This window comes from Phoca vitulina, unplaced genomic scaffold (genome assembly GCF_004348235.1).
Source record: "Phoca vitulina isolate PV1807 unplaced genomic scaffold, GSC_HSeal_1.0 scaffold27, whole genome shotgun sequence".
Lineage (NCBI taxonomy): Eukaryota > Metazoa > Chordata > Mammalia > Carnivora > Phocidae > Phoca > Phoca vitulina.
In genome coordinates, this window is record NW_022589730.1 from 13,900,021 (window position 1) to 13,918,951 (window position 18,931).

At 44.4% G+C, this 18,931-nt stretch overlaps 1 protein-coding gene across 1 annotated transcript in view; it reads right to left on the bottom strand.

The window, feature by feature from the left end:
- TNFRSF11A (TNF receptor superfamily member 11a) overlaps positions 1–18,931 on the bottom strand; it is a 51,203-nt gene that overhangs the window by 17,906 nt on the left and 14,366 nt on the right. The window contains exons 2-6 of the mRNA XM_032422591.1: positions 11,090–11,171; positions 9,616–9,741; positions 5,445–5,588; positions 1,897–1,990; positions 292–386 (exon numbers count right to left, since the gene is read on the bottom strand). Coding sequence (XP_032278482.1) covers positions 292–386; positions 1,897–1,990; positions 5,445–5,588; positions 9,616–9,741; positions 11,090–11,171 — 541 coding nt within the window. The remainder of the gene's footprint in view (positions 1–291; positions 387–1,896; positions 1,991–5,444; positions 5,589–9,615; positions 9,742–11,089; positions 11,172–18,931) is intronic.

Here is an 18,931-nt window from a genome sequence, read left to right on the forward strand (position 1 = left end):
CGCCACAATCCTGCCATATTTGGGCATTTTAATTCATGTTTGTAGCTCAGTTTCTGTTCTTTCTTTTTTTGTATATATGAATTCTTTATTAGTTATCCATTTCAGAGTAGGAAATTTTCAAGTAACAACATATCTGGAGTTAAAATACTGATAAAATTGACCACAGATAAGATGTTCTTGATGAACAGGGAGAGGTGAACCCCTTCAGACACAGCATGTAATTCGGAAGAAATCTAGAATTGCTGACTAGACTGGGCATATCTACAGCCAACGGGCTCTGTTTAAACATACCTCTTGGAGGCTTTGCCGATGACAGAGAAGAACTACAAACCACATCGGATTTATCCGTCCCATGACGTACTTCTGCCTCTCCAAGAATGCTACAGCTGTAGAGGTAAAGGTAGTTAAGTGCTTTACTTTTATAATCTTTCTTAAAAAACAAAACAAAACAAAACATGCTACTAAAAGGCTCTACTCTGCTAGATTGCTAGCTTCTTCAGGAGAAGAACTGAGAGGTCTTCCTACATGTTTGAATTCCCAGTGTCTGTCCACACGTCGGAAGGGTGGACCAATGAATACGCAAAAGCAAGCACCACCAGGATTCTCTAAGAACCACTCTGACACTACGGTCCAAAAGAGGGTGCATTGGTGTCCTCGGTGAAGAAGATTCCAAATGCCTCAATTGCCTTTGGTAGAGTGATAAACTTTTGATGAAAGCTCTTTTGAAGCTGAAAACACAAAAAATCTTTTCAACATCCAATAAAACTTGGATAAGTGGATCAGAAAATAAGTATCTAATGAGAATTAATATATTGCGGGGGGACGCCTGGGTGGCTCAGTTGGTTAAGCATCTGACTCTTGATTTCAGCTCAAGTCATGATCTCAGTGTAGTGAGATCGAGCCCCGTGTCAGGCTCTGCACTCAGCAGGGAGTCTTCCTGAAGATTCTCTCTCTCCCTCTCCCTTAGCCCCTTGCCCCCACTCTCTCTCTCTAAAATAAATAAATAAATCTTTAAAAAAATATTGGGACTATATTAGTATTTAATTATAAGCATGCAATGGAAGGACCCAGAAATTCCTCTCTATATAGATATATATGTATATATCTATATATATATATATACACACACACTATATACATATAATTCCACTATACACACACACATACACACATACTCACATTAAGTGTGAAACCCAGTATATATATATGATGATTCATTGCAGAATTATTTATTACCATGACAGACTAGAAACTACCTGAATGACTACCAACAGGGAATTTATTAAGTAAAATTAAGGTACATCTTTATGGTACATCTCTACCAAGATAAATTACGGTACAAACCAAGAGTTGGCAGCACATGTCTTCTAAGCTACAAGAAGCCATGAAGATCTAAGTGAACAAATACAGAATGAGCTTCCTTTAGCATATATTATGTTAAAAAAACCCAAGGTGTTTAGCATATGCAAACATTTATATACACAGGATACTTCTATTTGCACACACACTACACACACACGTTTCTGGACCAACAAACCCGTGATGCAGGGAAGCTGGGAAGCATGGGAGTGGCGAGTGAAGGATAATAAACATTGGAAATCATTTTCAAGTAACCAAGGTTAGTAAAAGGACAAAAGAAGCTGCAATTGTAAGTCAAAGATTTGGTCCAACTGAATCTGAAAAGCAATATGGAGTTCCTATCGCACATGAGGCTGAAGGTGAGTTGGACTGGCTTATTTTCCCCATGCCGAATTGACAGAATTTTCCCATTCTGAAACCGGGTTTGAGCGGAAGCCTCACCAAATGGAATCAGTCCGGTTTCAACCTAGTCTGAGACAGTGCAGGTTGAGTATAAGATCAACACACTCTCCTGGCTCCTCTAGAGTTGCCACTTACTTGGTCCAGGGTTTGCATTTCTCGGTGGAAGAAAAGGCATCAGAGAAGTAGCCCACTAGGCAGGGCTTGCAAACAGTGTCCTTGTTGAGCTGCACTGTCAGAGAAACGAACGGACAAAGGACAAGCATGACAAGCAAGGACACTTAGAGATCGGCCAGGATGATGTTCCTGAGGACCAGAGATCAGGAGCTGCCCCCTGTGCCTCTGGCCCCCCATTCCCATCCCTTTCCTCCTGGCTTCAGAGGGCCCCCGGTCCCAGCAGAAGGTTACAGACTTGTGTTCAGCCAGGTAACGAACGTCAGTATTTGAGTTAGGTACTGACCCTTGGCTGTTCAGAGCCACTGTCCTGGTCACCGATCCTCTGTTTCCTAGCTGGGGAGACTGCTGTCTCCTTTATTTTCACCAGGCACATGTCTGCCCACCCCTTTCAGCCTTTTGGGATTGTATCAGTCTTCGTCTACAGAGAAACTCAGCCCTTTTCCCGCCTTGAAGGGAAACTTCCTGTCCTGACGCCTTCTAACCCAGATAAGTCTTACCAGTCCAAACACTAGAGTGATGGTAACACACTTTTCTCAAACAAAAACATTAACAAAAACAACGCCCCCCTCAAAAAAAAAAAAAAAACCCTATAGGTCTCTCTCTTAAACCAAGAGTTGGCAGCAAATGTTTTCTAGAAAGGGCCATACAGTAAATATCTTAGGTTTTGCAGGGCCTCTGATTTCTGCTGTAATTACTTGCAGCATGAAAGCATCATAGACAATATGTAAACAAAGAGACGTGCCTGTGTTCCAATTGAACTCTATTTACACCAACACAAGTGGTGGGATGGATTTTGGATCCATGCCTTAAGCCACAGCAGTGAAAGCAGGAATTGATCCTGGTTAGGAAGCTTTCTTTAGTTCTCTCACATTCCTCATCAACTACATTATCAAAATAGGACATGTCTCCAATTTCCTACATCTATTAGCCTCACTGCAACGGACACGTGATGACCCTTTGGTAATTCCAATAAAGAAGAACATTGGCTTCCACATGGTATCATAATCAGGCAATTGACTAGTGCCAAAACCACAATTTACTCTTGAAATTAGTAGCACTTCTGTGATTTATTGTCATAAATAAAACACTAAAATAAGGAATTACATTTTCTTTGTCCAAAGTCAAATGGGAAGTGCATTCTTGATTTCTACAATTGCCTCAATAAGCAGGGTACCCCCCCAATCTAGTAATCTGAGTCACCTTGTAATGATCTTAACAAAAGCCCAGTTAACATCTAGCTGCTCACATGAATTCAAACAGCTTTTTACAATATTAACACAGTCTAGAAGAGTAACCCTTAAAAACAAAGAGACTTCCTAAGGAGCCACAAGTCACACATAGCCTTAAGGGCATTAAATCCATGCACTTGACTTCCACATTGACTCTGAAATGCTGACCTGCCAGGGGCATCCTGCAGGTTCTCCTTTCCCTTTCCCCCTGACACAATCACCCTTTCCCCACTTTACAAAAGAAGGCACGCTGCTTATCCACTCCAAATCCTGCTATGCCAAAAAAAAAAAAAAAAAAAAAAACCCAAAAAAACAAAACCCCACAACAAATCAAAATACTGGTAACAGCAAAGCTCCTGTGATTCAGAGCCCCTCCCTACCAAAAGACTCTGGGCCTTGTCTTAGAATCGAATTCATAAGGGAGTTGGCTGTCGTCAGGAGACTTATTTTAATAATTAAAAAATCAACGGATGCCTGGGTGGCTCAGTTGGTTACTCATGATTTCGGCTTAGGTCATGATCTCAGGGTCATGAGATTGAGCCCCGAGTCAGGCTCTGCACTCAGCAGGGAGTCTGCTTGAAGATTCTCTCTCTTCCTCTCCCTCAGCTACTTCCCCCCACTCTCTCTCTCTCTTAAAAAAAAAAAAAAAATCAAGTCAGACTTTTTCCAAGAGAAAGCTCATCTGGTTTAGTTGATACATTTGGTAATAAGGACTGACTGTACCAGTGAGACCCTGATGGACATTTTCCTCCATATGAATTGACATGAATACTATCTTAATTCTCCTAAGCCTATCCAAGTCTTCTGGGTTAAAACAAGATGTGTCTAAGTGAAAGATTAGCAGGTATGAATAATCATTTGTTACACCTTGAAAAAACTGCTTGGGGGTATTTTCCTGAAATCAGGAAGGTAAAGAACTCTAAGAAATACGTTTCTGGCCAAAAGATATCTATTTCTTTACTTTTAACAAAACTGAGAACACAGATGAGTTCTTAACTGAGAGATCATTAAAAACAGCTTTTGATGTCAGACCACTATGTGTCCTGGACATATAACTCAGAAAGTGTTGAAAGAACTGACTGATACTCCTCTACCAGAAGGCTTCCTTAGCCATTCAGTTATCCATGTGAACAAGTTTCTCAGCACTTAGTGGAAATAGAATTAATGTTGAAATCTGTTACATTTTAGCAATAAATAATATTCAAGCATGAATATATGAATCAGGAAAAAAACACTCATTATTAAGTTCATAAAGCTTTTACAACTATAATATAGGAAAATATATTACTTTTTGACAATCCTGTAATAATTGTAATAACAACTTAGTCCAGAAGTGTTTTAACTCTGAAAACCTTGAGTCACAGGAAATTTTTTAAAATTAACGATCTCAAGTGGGTACATAGTTTTGATGTGAAAGTGCATGAAAAGGTGATTAGTAAAAGCCCTCCAAGCATAAAAACACATTAGTATAAAATTCTTTGGGGAAGGTGAAATGGATACAAATCAAAGGAGGGGACAAGAACTGAATAAATCTTCCAACAGTGAAGGACGATGAGTGCATTTTAAAAAGGATGATGGGGGCGCCTGGGTGGCTCAGTCGTTAAGCATCTGCCTTCGGCTCAGGTTATGGTCCCAGGGTCCGGGGATCGAGCCCCGCACCGGGCTCCCTGCTCGGCGGGAGGCCTGCTTCTCCCTCTCCCACTGCCCCTGCTTGTGTTCCCTCTCCCACTGTGTCTCTGTCAAATAAATAAAATCTTAAAAAAAAAATAAAATAAAAAGGATGATGGTGTTATCAAATTGCTACGGTGTTTAGATTCCACTGAATTCCATTTTTAAAAGTGTTACTGCTGTTAAAATTCCTTGGAAACTAATTCCTTAGCAACTCTTCAAGTTGGCAATAAAAAACGTTAGCTGCCAACTTAAAAATATTCCAGGGGCGCATGGTTCTTCAAAATTCTTCCGGGGGGGGGGGGGGGGGGTGTGCGCCAGTTAAAAAAAAAAAGAAAAGAGTCTGAGGCCCCCTGCGTTACCCCTGCCCGCCTAAGGGGGGATCCCAAGGTTTCCCAGAGGGAGGAGCCTTCCGGGGAGCACGTGGGCCGCGCGCTCCCATTGCCCTGGAAGAGCGTAACCTGGCCCTTCTCAAGGGGCCCCTCGGGCCACTCCAGCGCCACCTGGTTTCCCGGAGCGTTAGTGACGCAGGGACGCCTCTCAAAGCCCGCTCTGGCCTGGGCGAAACTGCACGAGTCGACGAGCCGCGGGGCGCGCGAGCCGAAGCCGTACCCGGGTGCTGGGCGCCGAAGCCCGGGGCGCACTCCGCGTTGCGGCGGCAACAGTCACAGTCGGCGCTCCAGTGGTAGCCGGCCGTGCATGCGCAGCGCCGCGGGGCCGTCCGGTTGCCGGGCTCCACGGCCACCAGGGCCTTGCCTGCGGGAGACAGAGACAACGGCTGCTCACCTTCCACCTCGAGCAACTCCCCAGCGCCGGAGCAACGAGCAAAGCCCCGACACGCGGACGCGGCGCGCAAACGCATCCTTCAGGACAGTAGGTTTCGAGAACTCCCCAGTCCCCTCTTCCTGTGCTGGCACTAAAACATCCCAGTAGGGTTGGTACCCTCCTCAATAATTAAGAGTCTTGTGGTTTTTTAAAAGTCAGTTTTCATATTAGGAGGAGGATTAAGAACTGGAGAGTTTGGGACGCCTGGGTGGCTCAGTTGGTTAAGCGACTGCCTTCGGCTCAGGTCATGATCCTGGAGTCCCGGGATCGAGTCCCGCATCGGGCTCCCTGCTTGGCTGGGAGTCTGCTTCTCCCTCTGACCCTCCTCCCTCTCATGCTCTCTGTCTCTCATTCTCTCTCTCTCAAATAAATAAATAAAATCTTTAAAAAAAAAAAAAAAAGAACTGGAGAGTTTATGATCCTTGACTATTTTGGCTAATGCCAAAGAGACTTCACAGCTTCTTGGTTTTTAGTAAATTCAAATGTGAGAAATATTCTGAACACGAATGCTAGATTGAACCTAAGAGAATAGGGTTCTGGAGACTGGGGATTCATCTTGGGATCCTGCAGGACCACAGGAGTATTCAGAGTTGTGGAAACAGGGGCCACAGGTAATTAGAAAAGGGACCGCACTACAGAGCCTGATGACATGCTTGAAGTGAATCTCCCTAAATACTTAGGGCCACCCGTGTGTTACTTGTCTCTTTTCTCACAACACGTAGCAAAGTGCTCTCCTTGTCCCAAATCTGCCCTTTCCAGTTTCGGCGGAATAGAGGTCATGCTGACACACACGGTCCATCTTCATTATCTGTTGACTCCTATTTGCAATTTCACCGACTCACTAACATTTCGGTGTCACCCCCAAATCAGTACTTCTGGCACTTTTGCAGAACTTCTTGGACACATGCAGAACAGTGGAAATTTTGAGCTACGGACTGGACATTCATGCTCTCAGTTGAGGTCAAACAAGGTCACCCTCCGCCTTCTTGTTACAGCTCTTAGACTGGAAGTGAGCGTCCTTTTTGTGGTCTACTTAGTGTCCCATTTGGGGCATTTCTGCTCTTTTTGTTAGCGATTCTACTGCTTACAATGGCCCACAATCATAGTGTTGAAGTGCTGTCTGCTGTTTCCAGGCCCAAGAAGGCTGTGATGTGTCTCATGAGCAAATACATGTTAGATAAACTTCGTTCAGGTGTGAGTTACAGAGCTGTTGGTTCTAAGTTCAATGTTAATGAATCAAAATATTTACTAAGGTGTCTAAACAGAAACACATATAAAACAAGGTTATGTGTGGATCAGTTAACAAAAATGTTGTGACTAGAGGCTCATGGGAACCTAATCCTGTATTTCCCCTAGGAGCAATGGTTTAGTATTTGCTAGTTCAGAACACTGACATTATTCTATGAATAACAAGAATCAATCTGCGCGTGTGCGCACGCACACACACACACATGATGAAACACAGTAATATTATTTGAAACAGAACTTCTACCCCTATAGGACCCCCATGTCACCTGGATTGTCCCAATAACCCATGGACTTATACTCCTGAGTCCTTATAGGAGTTTGTTATGGACTGATGTTTGTGTCCTCTCAGAATTCATGTTGAAATCCTAACCCCCAATGTGAGATGGTACTAGAAGGTGCAGCCTTTGGGAGGTGATCAGGCCATGAGGTTGGGATTCGTGCCTTTATGAAAGAAACAGAGGAGAGCCTGCTTCCTCCCTCTCTGTTCTTCACGATGTGGAGACACAGCAAGAAAATAGTGTCTTGAAATCCTAAAGAGGGCTCTCACCATGAACCCAACCATGCTGGTACCCTGTCTCCCACTTCCAGCCTCCAGAACCGTGAGAAATAAATGTTTGTTGTTTAAGCCACTCGGTCTGTGCTATTCTGTTATAGGAGCCTGAATGGACTAGGACAGAGGTCCAGGGGAAAAATAAACAGGCAGACCAGAACCCTGTCTCCTTCCGCTGTCTCAAGTTACCGCCAGCAGGGAGGGTATGTTTCCTATTTCCATTCTTTTCAGACCAGAGCATGGCGAACCTGGAGAAATCTTCCTGTGTCCCTCCCGTGTCCGCTCTCTGAGGGTCATTTGTGCAGCACTGAGGCCAATCTGCATAAACGTGCATAATGCACACAACAGACATGGACAAGGGTCACTCTTGGAAAATTCTAGTTCAACGACCCCACTCAATTACGAGTGAATGCAAGCCTGTGTGGTGATGAACAATTGTGACATATTTTTAAATATCTTAATGTACCAGGTTTGGGGCTTTAATCAACTTTGGCAGTAGACAGAATGAATCTTTATTTCCAAGGGGCAGCAGTGAGTCAAAGTCATTACTAAGCAGCGGGAAAGAAAAAAGACTTGATCAGATGCTTCTGCTCAGTGGAGTTTCCATGTTACCATCTGCGGCCATAATCTGCCAGCTATCTCTTGCCCACTAGAAAATTATGATGTTTAAAAAAAAATACTTAACTCCTAGTTCTGTCCACTGCAGAGAACCTATGAACAAGGATCAATCCAGTAGCAACAAACCTCCCTAGCACCCAGACTGAGGTCGTTAAATAAGATGTTCCACTGGAAGCAATCAGGAATTCTTAAAGAAATGGCTGATTTGAGGTTTGAGGCAGGGAATGTCCAAGATGAACCTGGAAGCAAGGAGAGCTCTTAAGGTCACCTGGGGTCATATCAAAGACTGGGGCGGGGGGGGGGGTAACCTGGAAGAGGTGAGACAATCTGAGGACCCATAACCTAGGAACTGTAATAGAGTAAAACACCTCAAATATGTCTGAATGGCTGAGTTTATCATTTTTATATAAATCCTTTGGAGAAAGCATGGAGATCAAGTCATGATTTTGAAAAGTTGCAAATAAAGCTACAAGCATTCATTCTGCCTCTCCCGTATATACTGTACTTCAGGGTAAGGGATAGTTGCCGAGGGAAGCTTCTCTTCATAAAGCATTCCAGCCATTCATGAAGAAGAAATGATAGAAGGTCACCTTTCTACAGCTCCTCATGAAAGTGGATCTAGGCCATGATGGTCAACAGCAGTTCATATCACAAGAAGAGAGATAAACAGCTTCTATACGACCCCTGACATAACTACATTATGCCAATTCTGGTTTTGCAAAAAATAAATAAATAAATAAATAATACAAACCAGGTTCTGATCGGCCTTCTAGATCCAACAACCACTTATAGGAAATATAGGAGACAGAAAAATATGTTAAATGACACCAAGGGAATGCAACCAGCAGAAATCAGACTGTGACCCACAGGATTCCTGTAATCCACAGGATTCCTGTAATCCACAGGATTAACAACATGGTTTCTCCAACAGAGAGATTAAATGGAAAAAAAAAAAAAAAAGAAAGAGAGAGGGAAAGGAACCTCTAGGTTAAGGGACATATTTTGATTCTGATTCCTACAATTAAACTATAATTTGGGAAAAATTTTTTGAGTCCAAAAAAAAAAAAAAAAAACAAAACTGTAGCAGTCTGATAAGATCAAACTGTAGAGTTCGTAAGACATTTATGGTTCAGGAGAAAGACTTGAGAGTAAGATCTGCTTTGAATCCTGCTTCACATTTGTTAACCTTGGAAAAGTCACCCAACCTCTCCTGGTCTCCATTTCTTCCTTTTCTAAAATGGGATAACTGTGGCTACCTGGCAGGGTTTCTGTGGAAATTAAATAACACAACACACACAGAAACATTGTGGCAAGATTTTGTCAACTGTAACATGTGTGTTCCATGATTAAACTGAGACACAATTGTATTCCAGGACGAAAGTTCTAAATGAAGAATGTTAACACAATGCTTCTGGGATCTGAAGCACTTACCTCTGGGGGTCCGAGGTCGAAAACTTCTTCCTATTCCCCCCCAAAAGAGATAGCACTACTGTATCTAAAAATAGCACTTATCCACACTCCCCACTGGCATGACTGACTTACCTGTGTCACAAACTTTATGCAGCAAGCACTTATCTTCTTCATTCCAGGTGTCTAAGTATTCATCTGGGCCACAGGGCAAGCATACACTTTCCGAGGTAGTAGTGCATTTAGAAGACATGTACTTTCCTTCAATTAGAAGAAAAAAAAATGCAGCAATGAAAAATAACCCCCAAAATAACAACAGAACAACAAAAATACAGCAATCTACTGGACCATTTAAATGACTGTGACCCCAGGAAGTCCCCTCACACAGTATGATACACGGGATGAGGCCATATATCAGTGATGGGCTCCTCAGGTCTCCCAGCTGGCTAAAATAACCTCTCCTAGTGGCGCCTGGGTGGCTCAGTCAGTTAAGCGTCTGCCTACGGCTCAAGTCATGATCCCAGGGTTCTGGGATTGAGCCCCATGTTGGGCTATCTGCTCAGTGGGGAGTCTGCTTCTCCTTCTCCCTCTGCCCCTCCCCCTGCTTGTGCACTCTTGGTCAAATAAATACATAAAATCTTTTTTTTTTTAATTAATATAACCTCTCCTAGACTTGCTGTGTCTATGGTCAAGGCCACCTTTTAGTTCATCTCAGTAAAAGATCATCCTTCCCACCCCACACCTCCGCTGACCAAGGAAAAGGATGATGGTTTTCAAACGTGCCGAAAAAACTTGAGGGGCAAGAATTTCATTTTACCCCTTCCCTCCCATCTTCAATATCCCCTCTACTTCAATTTGGAGTGTAAACTTCTTTTGTCCTACATCTACTGTGGGCCCTCGGTTAACAGAAGGACCAGAGTACCACACACACACACACACACACACACACACACCTGCATGCTCACAAAAATCACCGGTCTTGGTTCTGCACACCTGAGAAATATTTATAGCTTGAATATCTAAAGGATCTTGATGTAATGTAACCACCGTTTCTAGAACAATGAGTGAGTGAGGAACCTGCGGACTTTCACTGAGGCTGTAGAAATCCTCGGCTACATTCTGGCAATGCAGATATGATGAGGTAACCAGTCCACCTGCCTCTCAACAGGTATGTGAGAAGGTATAATAGGGTTTAGGCAATTTGCAGCAGCAAAAACTCCAGTATGGTTATTCCCCCCAGAATTTTTTCTGTAAAATACTTTTAAATTGCATTTTATATGTCAAAAGTTTGAATTGCAAAGTGCTAAAATATGGTTTTTGTTTTTTTTTAAAACCTTGCTTTCTCAAGAAATAGTATTTTGGAAAACTGTATTCCAGCATACATTAAGTACTAGTTTCTGCAACTGCTTTTAAGTGATTTTTATCTATTGAAAGTTTTTTATCTTCAGGGTGACACACATTACTACCTGCCACCACCATAGAAAGTCTACGCAATTTCTTTTTTTTTTAATCTGGCAGGATTGAAATTATTCCTTGGATTAAAAAAATAAATAAATGAGAGCCCCACCCACTTTTGAGGAACAAGGAAAGGTGGCTCAGAAATACAAACCTGGTTCACATTTATTACAGCATCGTCCGAAATGCTCATAATGCCTCTCACGGGTACACGGAGGGGTGATCTGAAAAGTTACCTGAAGAGAAAATTGACATCAGGTAGAGATTTTGCACAAGTCCCTTCTGGATAAAATAAAAAGTGAATCACTGAATTCCATTTCTGAAAAGCATAAGAAAATACCATAAACAGTCCTGAAACTGCTCTGTGTGATATTACCCTCCCCGCAAATGTCACTTTCCTACACTAGCCCATTCCCCACTAAGAATGTATAAAGCCAACTGATACTGGCTTAAAAATCCATTAAAGCATTTAAAAATATTCTGGTTATGGGGCACCTGGGTGGCTCAGTCAGTTAAGTGTCTGACTCTTGGTTTCGGCTCAGGTCATGATCTCAGGGTCCTGGGATCGAGCCCGGCATACTGCTCTGCGCTCAGTGGGAAGTCTGCTTGGGGATTCTCTCCCTCTCCCTCTGCCCCTCCCCTAGCTCATGCTCTCCCTCTCTCTTCCTCTCTAAAATAAATAAATAAGTCTTTAAAAAAATATTCTGGTTATGCTCATGGTAATATGATGGATTATGGTCACACGGTGGACAAATGCTCATCTACTTTGGTCACAAAATTGTAGAACACAAGGAGGACCCTTCATATATGTATTATATACCAGGGATGTCAAATTTGGTCTTACACACTTTCTCTGATTTTTAAAAAGTGTTTAATACTGCTTACCTTTTAAAATTTATTTTTTTTAAAGATTTTATTTATTTGAGAGAGAGAGAGTGAGAGAGAACACGAGAGGGGAGAGGGTCAGAGGGAGAAGCAGACTCCCCACTGAGCAGGGAGCCCGATGTGGGACTCAATCCTAGGACTCCAGGATCATGACCTGAGCTGAAGGCAGTTGCTTAACCAACTGAGCCACCCAGGCGCCCCTAGCTTTTAAAATTTAAACATGCATAGGATTTTTTAAAGTGGGACAGCAAGATTTCATAGGAACCCTGCAGGGTTGGAGCTCAGAGTCCTGGCTGAGGGAGTCCTCACCGCCTGCTGGCTGAGGGGAACCCTCCCCCCGACAAGCTGCTTAAGCTTTTTGAGCCTGTTTCATTTCTGTATGATTCTAGTACAATATAATTTCCAAATCTGCCCGTCTATGTAAAACAAAACAAAACAAAAAGCCAAGTCCCCTGCAGTCACTCAGAGATTCTTATCACTTTGCCACAGAAAAGCTCTTCTCTGCATCAGCTTTCTCAGATGAGAGAAACAACAACAGTCCTGTTGACAGGCGGTCACGCTGGACACTGAGCAGTGCGACTCGCCGACAAGCTGGGCCTGGCTGAACAGACATCAAATGCTGCTGAAGGATGAAGTTCCCTGCTGGGTCTCAGGGATCCAGAGTTACAAACCTTGCCCTCAAGGGGCTTACACACACCAGGGGGTTTACTACCCTCCCCGCCCCCCCGCCCCCCCGCAGGGGCAGATGGGCCCCTACCTCAGCTGGAGAAGGTCAGGGAGTGTGTCCTAAGGGATGTGACAAGTGAGCTCAGTCTGCAGGATAAAGAGAAATCAGCCAGAAGAGGGAAAAGGAACTGGCAGGGGGAAGGTGGGGGAGGGGCAGGGAAGACTGCTTAAGACCGTGTGAACAATTCAAACAGGCACTGGGGCCTGCAATGGCATGTGGGATGGGGGTGGCAACAGAGGCCCATCAGCAGAGTGGTGGGAGACAACACAGCGCTCACAGAGGGCTTCATTGGCATACGGGATTGAAGGTGTAGATAATAACAGAGCTTAGAAGAAGCCATGCATCCTAAAATACCTCAGTTACAGGAGGAAATTTTATTAAGAGAGCACCACACCCCAAAAACCCTAGGCTAGTTGAGTGGGGTGTGAGGGACACAGCCAGCGTGGACCTCTCTGACCCCATCCTGGCCAGGCAAAGGGCTTACGGGGTGGGGATGGGGGGGATGGGGCAGGGACAGTTACACTGAGGTCAATGAGAAGGTCAAATGTGTTCCTGGAGCCAGCTGTGTCAGGAAGGTTGTCTTTGGACCAGGTCGGGCCGACACTCCCCGTGGACACGGGATATTGCGAATTGGATGCTCTCCATGCCTTCACTGCAGGACGAGGGCTGAAGGACAAGAACAGTGAGGCCAGTGGAAACTAGCAAGAATGACCCAACAGAAATCACCCCTCCTTCCTCTTCTCTTTCTCTTTTTGTTTTTACAGGAATCCGCTTCTCTGTAGGCACCCCTTGTCTGCGTCTAGGATGGTAACGGATGCACGTGGAAGAAAGATGAGCAGAAGCAAAATGGTAAAGCTGAATGTGGTCAATGCAAATTTGAACAGATCGGGTTCCTCTGAGCCTAATGATAAGTGAACGCTCCTGCCATGTTGATGACAAAGGCAAACAAGAGAAATACGTAGTTGGGTCTCATTTCAGATGATAAAGGTTATCAATTTCTTCTGACCCATACGGAAGTTGCAACAGTCTCTGTAAGATAAGCACAGGCTTTATGTTACACACAGAGAGGTTCTTTTTAGGGGAATTTGGTAAGAGGGCTACCCCATGTAGCGGCTGGCTGCTTAGCACGCTGTCAGGCTTCTGGCTATGTCCTGGGCTCCAAATCCTGGTTCCTGTTGAGCACCATCTGACATGAACAGGTGGACAATTTGTTTACCCGTTTAGGAGTGTGGCCGTGATCCACTCAACCCATTGTTTAACCCAGGGGTTTTACACCTCCTGGCAAACAGGGGGAAGTCTACTGATTCCAGAGGTGACCAGATGGCTCAGCAGCTCCTAAACAGAGTTTCACAAACTGTTCCTTAGAACTCATCTCTCTCTCCTAAGCTTACTGTGACTCTATACCTGGACATGTCTTCTTTTTTAAAAATGAACATATAACTCACATAAAATTCACCCTTTGAGAGGGTACATGTCAGTGGTTTTCAGTATATTCAGAGGGCCGTGCAACCACCATTGCTATATAATTCTAGAACATTTTTATCAACCCCAAATCGAGGTATCTACTTGACAGAGCTATAGGATTACAGATCTTTTAAGAAGCAGCACCAATTTTGCTACTGGAAAATCTGCAATGGTGAGGCAGAAAATTAAGGTATTAATCTAATTTGAGGTACAACTCAAACAGAATGTTATTTTGTTCTTTAGGCACATTATATACTTTGCAGTATGCCTTCAAACCTTCAAAATGGCAATGCATCTACAACTTAAAAGGCTACATTAAAGGAAATGTGTTTGGGGGTAAATAAAAAGAATCTGGAAAATTCTCTTTAGAATGCCTGTACCTTCAGGAGAAGGCAAGCCATGCCTTTGTCCTTTTTCCTCTTCCTTCCTAGTTCTCTCTACCAACTAACTTTCCCTCCACTTGCAGAGATGCAGCTCCGGGCTGCACCCTCGTACGAGAGGACTCTGCAGCTCCCCAGACCTGCGGCGGCTGCCTTGTGCTGGTCTCACTCCGATCCCGCGCTCCACTCCCAGGAACAGGCTCCAGGCTGCTCTCTGAATCGCAGTACCTGTGTTTGAACGATTAGGAAATCCAGATCTCTGATTTGCTGGCCTGTCTTGTTTCTGCTGGTCCCCTGGGGACTTGTCTCAAGGTGCTGCCGGCCAGACTGGCTCTACCTGCCTGCCTCCCAGCTTCCAAGTCCCCGAGTCCTGCCTGCTAGGGCTTGGTTTCCAGTTAGCCTGCGCTAGATCTCCTTTATGCACTGGAGCTCCTGTATGCCAATCTCCTTCCGCCTGGATGCCTTGCCAGGTACATCCTTTGAATGCCATGTTTGGGTGAATGAATGGATGCCCACTAGCCCCTCCCAGTTCCATCCCTCCTTTTGCCTACAGATTTTGGTCCTGATGTCTACCATCTCACCAGGCCCCTGGAGTCCCTGCTGGTCCTCAAGCCTTCCCTTCCAATTGCTCAGAATTGGGGCCTAACTCCACCCTCCAAGACCAAGCTCTCAATGGTTGAGAGGTGGTGGCTGTTATTACTGATAGCAATGGTAGTAAGGCAGTAATTTGATAAAAAGCTGTTCCTGCTCCAGTGCTACAGAATAGGGGAATAGGGACTAGGGGAATTTAGCCTAAGGCTGCAGTCAGTGGGGTGATTTCTTAGCCCACCTACAGTCTCCTTTTTTGCTCAAGATGCAAGAGCAAAAGGCCTTTGGTAACTGAATTGAGATACACAACCATTTAGTTATCTAATCTTTTTTTCCCCAGTTCTCCTTTAAGAATGACTTGTTTCCGGGGCGCCTGGGTGGCTCAGTCGTTAAGCGTCTGCCTTCGGCTCAGGTCATGATCCCAGGGTCCTGGGATCGAGCCCCGCATCGGGCTCCCTGCTCGGCGGGAAGCCTGCTTCTCCCTCTCCCACTCCCCCTGCTTGTGTTCCCTCTCTTGCTGTGTCTCTCTCTGTCAAATAAATAAAATCTTAAAAAAAAAAAAGAATGACTTGTTTCCTTCTAAAATAGAGCTTTTGAACCGACGCTGTTTTCATTAAATAAAGCGGAACGACTTTTTAAATTTCTAGTTATTAGGGGCACCTGGGTGGCTCAGTTGGTTTAGCGTCAGACTCTTGGTTTCGGCTCGGGTCATGATCTCAGGGTCGTGATCTCGGGGTCGTGATCTCGGGGTCGTGAGTTCCAGGCCCATGTCCAGCTCCACACTCAGTACTGAGTCTGCTGGAGATTCTCTCTTCCTCTCCCTCCCTCTTCCTTCTCCCTCCCCCCACACTCCCGCAGCCGCTCTCGCTCTCTCAAATAATAAACAAGAAAATGTCTAGTTATTAAATAAAGAATACAGTAACGTGACACAAAATTCAAAAGTAACAACAGGCTTTGGGGGAAATCTCCCTGCCGCCCTTCTCCCAACCACTTCTAGTAGGACCAGTGCGACCATTCCCTTGTGCATCCCTGGGCAGGTGTAGGGGAGAACTGACCTATGATCCACTGGGGAAACTATTCTACAAAACAACTGCTCTGGAGGCCAGCCTGGGGGTCAGGTCTGTTTGTAGCACTTGTGTTTGGGGAATACAATGGTTCTTATAAGTCTTAGCAGGGGAAAAAGCCAAAAAAACAGCCATGGGGCCGCCTGGGTGGCTCAGTCGTTAAGCGTCTGCCTTCGGCTCAGATCATGATCTCAGGGTCCTGGGATCGAGCCCCATGTCGGGCTCCCTGCTCAGTGGGAAGCCTGCTTCTCCCTCTCCCACTCCCCCTGCTTGTGTTCCCTCTCTCTATATCAAATAAATAAGTAAAATCTTAAAAAAACAAACAAACAGCCATGTATCGACAGGGTCCTACTACAGTTCTTATAACCTACTAAAATGAGGTCTGGCCCACAGAGTTTATGTCAACCAACCTTTGTTTTCTAATAGACTTCCCCTGAATTAATAAGGAACACTAGAGTCTGTTTATAGCAAATAGTCTTTACGTTGCCCACCCACCCGCATAAATTCCTTGGAAAGTCCTAAAAAAAGGAGTTAAAATGGCAAGACGATATACTTAATTCATTTGCCTTCTGTTGCTTGACTTTCTTGTATGTTTTGTGTCGTGTGTATGTTTTTTCCAAGGCATACAGGCTGCTGTTTATTTTGACAGACAACAAACTCGTCTTGAACAAGCATGTCCACAGCCGGTGCAAGGCTTTGGGAGGCAGGGGCAAGATAATAAATGATAAATCAAGTTTCTCTTTATAAAGCTACATGGATTTATTTCCCAATGCAAAGCCATGTGGGGTCTAATTCTGAAAAAAAACCCGAAGCCTAGGAAACATGACCTCTCTGTCAGTGGAGCGACAGAGACCAGCGGGTCTATATTTAGATCCTGTAGGGAAGGTTGACTTAAATATTTATTTTTTGTGCTGTTAAGCAACCCAATTGTAGTGAAAGTCATCATGAACACTAAAATTACTTTCTGGCCCTACTGAAAATTCATGCTGACATCTAACAAAGCAGAAAGAAGCTTGGCCCCTTCTGTTAGATCAAGGGGAAAAAGAACCCAACCCAGAAAAACAAATGAGGGATTTTCCATAGATTTTATTCTATAAAATATCATCCGTGACTATATTTGAGAAATTTGGCTGTAATTTAAGTAAAGATGGTATCAAATTTCTGAATGTTGCAGAATTGAAAGATGTGGTTTTTGTTAAGAGAGAAACTATGAAATGTGAAACTAACACCTCACTTAATAGTCCTGCTGCCCTTGAGAAAAAGCATCTTTAAAGAAAGTCACCACTGAATACAAAGTACAAGGGACCTGTGTCCCCCAGAACACCAAGAGAACTGGTTTATTAGCACGGTCTCACGCCAGGAAACTGTCTCTGAAGACTTTGTTTCTAGAAACAAACAAGCAACAAACAAAAGATAACGGTGATAAAGATGATTGAACAGAGCAGAGCAACCTAGCAGATGCGGTTGCTCCTCGAGGGTTTCCTTGAGCGACTTTTTCTCTTAGCCGACTGCGAAGACAGGCCAGAGAGCTCTGAGTTTCTCCCCTCACAGACGTCTCAATTAGTGTGCAAAACCCTTCACCTCAAGATGTTCTGAGGAACCTTGGGGTCTTGGTCCTTTCTTAGTTCCTCTCCTCCAGAAGTTTCCAGATGCCGTACTCTACTTTATCTGTTCTCGATCATGGCACAGTCATACGTCTATTGATTAAAAGAAAGCATCCTACCCTCATGCTTCTTGGTTAAAAGTTCATAACTAGAAGTGGAAATGACACAGGTGTCATTTGTAGCCAGAGGTCCGATAAGACAGGTTTCCACAGAAAAAAAGAAAAATGAAATACTAACTAAAATAAAGTCTGACGTGCCAGCATGTAGGAATTCAGCAGAACAGAGGGAGGGGCCAGGAAACACAGGAAGAGGGGAGCACGGGACCGGGAGGAAGGGCCTGGCCAGGCAGCACCACTGGTTAGGACACTGGGCCCCAGGACAGGATTCTTCCACCCAGTGCTCAGAACTGAGCTTCCCGTTTGGCTGGGATAGTAGAATGCTTGACATTGCTTTAATAAAACTGTCTACATTTCTACAATTTGAGGGCAAGGGGGAGGGCAATTCTAAGCCTTAGTCTTCTCACCTGTAAAATGGGGCTAATCATTGCACGCCTCCCACTGCAGTGAGGATCAGATGTGATAATCCGTGTAAATGAGGCAGCAATACTCAGAAAAATTAAGGCTCTGCTTCCTCACGTTGAAGCTGAAGACCTCTCTAGTAACTGGTGGCAGAATGAAGTGAGATAACCGATTTATTCACTCAGCACAGTGGTAGACCCCTGGCCAGTGGTCAGTGATGGGGGGCGGGGAATTCTGTGCACACCCAAGCAGGATTAGTAAGCATCCATTACTTATATCAGATCATTCCCTGAGGGGGTAAAGGGAAGACTGTCACCAGAAGGGGGGAAGAGGGTGGAGAAGAGAGGGTGGGGAACCGCAAGAAAATTCTGAAGGCCCGCAGTCTCACTGAGTGCACCATCCCTGTTTACCTGTAACCTACCTATGACCAGTAAAGGTGAGGCACAGTATTTCATCTGGGTGACTGGAAAAAAATGTTGTTGTGGTGTTTTTAAGATTTTATTTATTTATTTGGGAGAGAGAGAGAGCATGAGAGAGAGCATGAGCAGGGGGAGAGGCAGATGGAGAGGGAGAGTCAGACTCTCTGCTGAGCAGGGAGCCCAACGCGGGACTCAATCCCAGGACTCCAGGATCATGACCTGAGCTGAAGGTGGACGCTTAACCAACTGAGCCACCCAGGCGCCCTGAAAAAAATGTTGTTAATCAAAGAGGTTTATTTTTTTTAAAGCACATAAAGAAGTGCTTTCTCATAGGACTGAAATCGTGA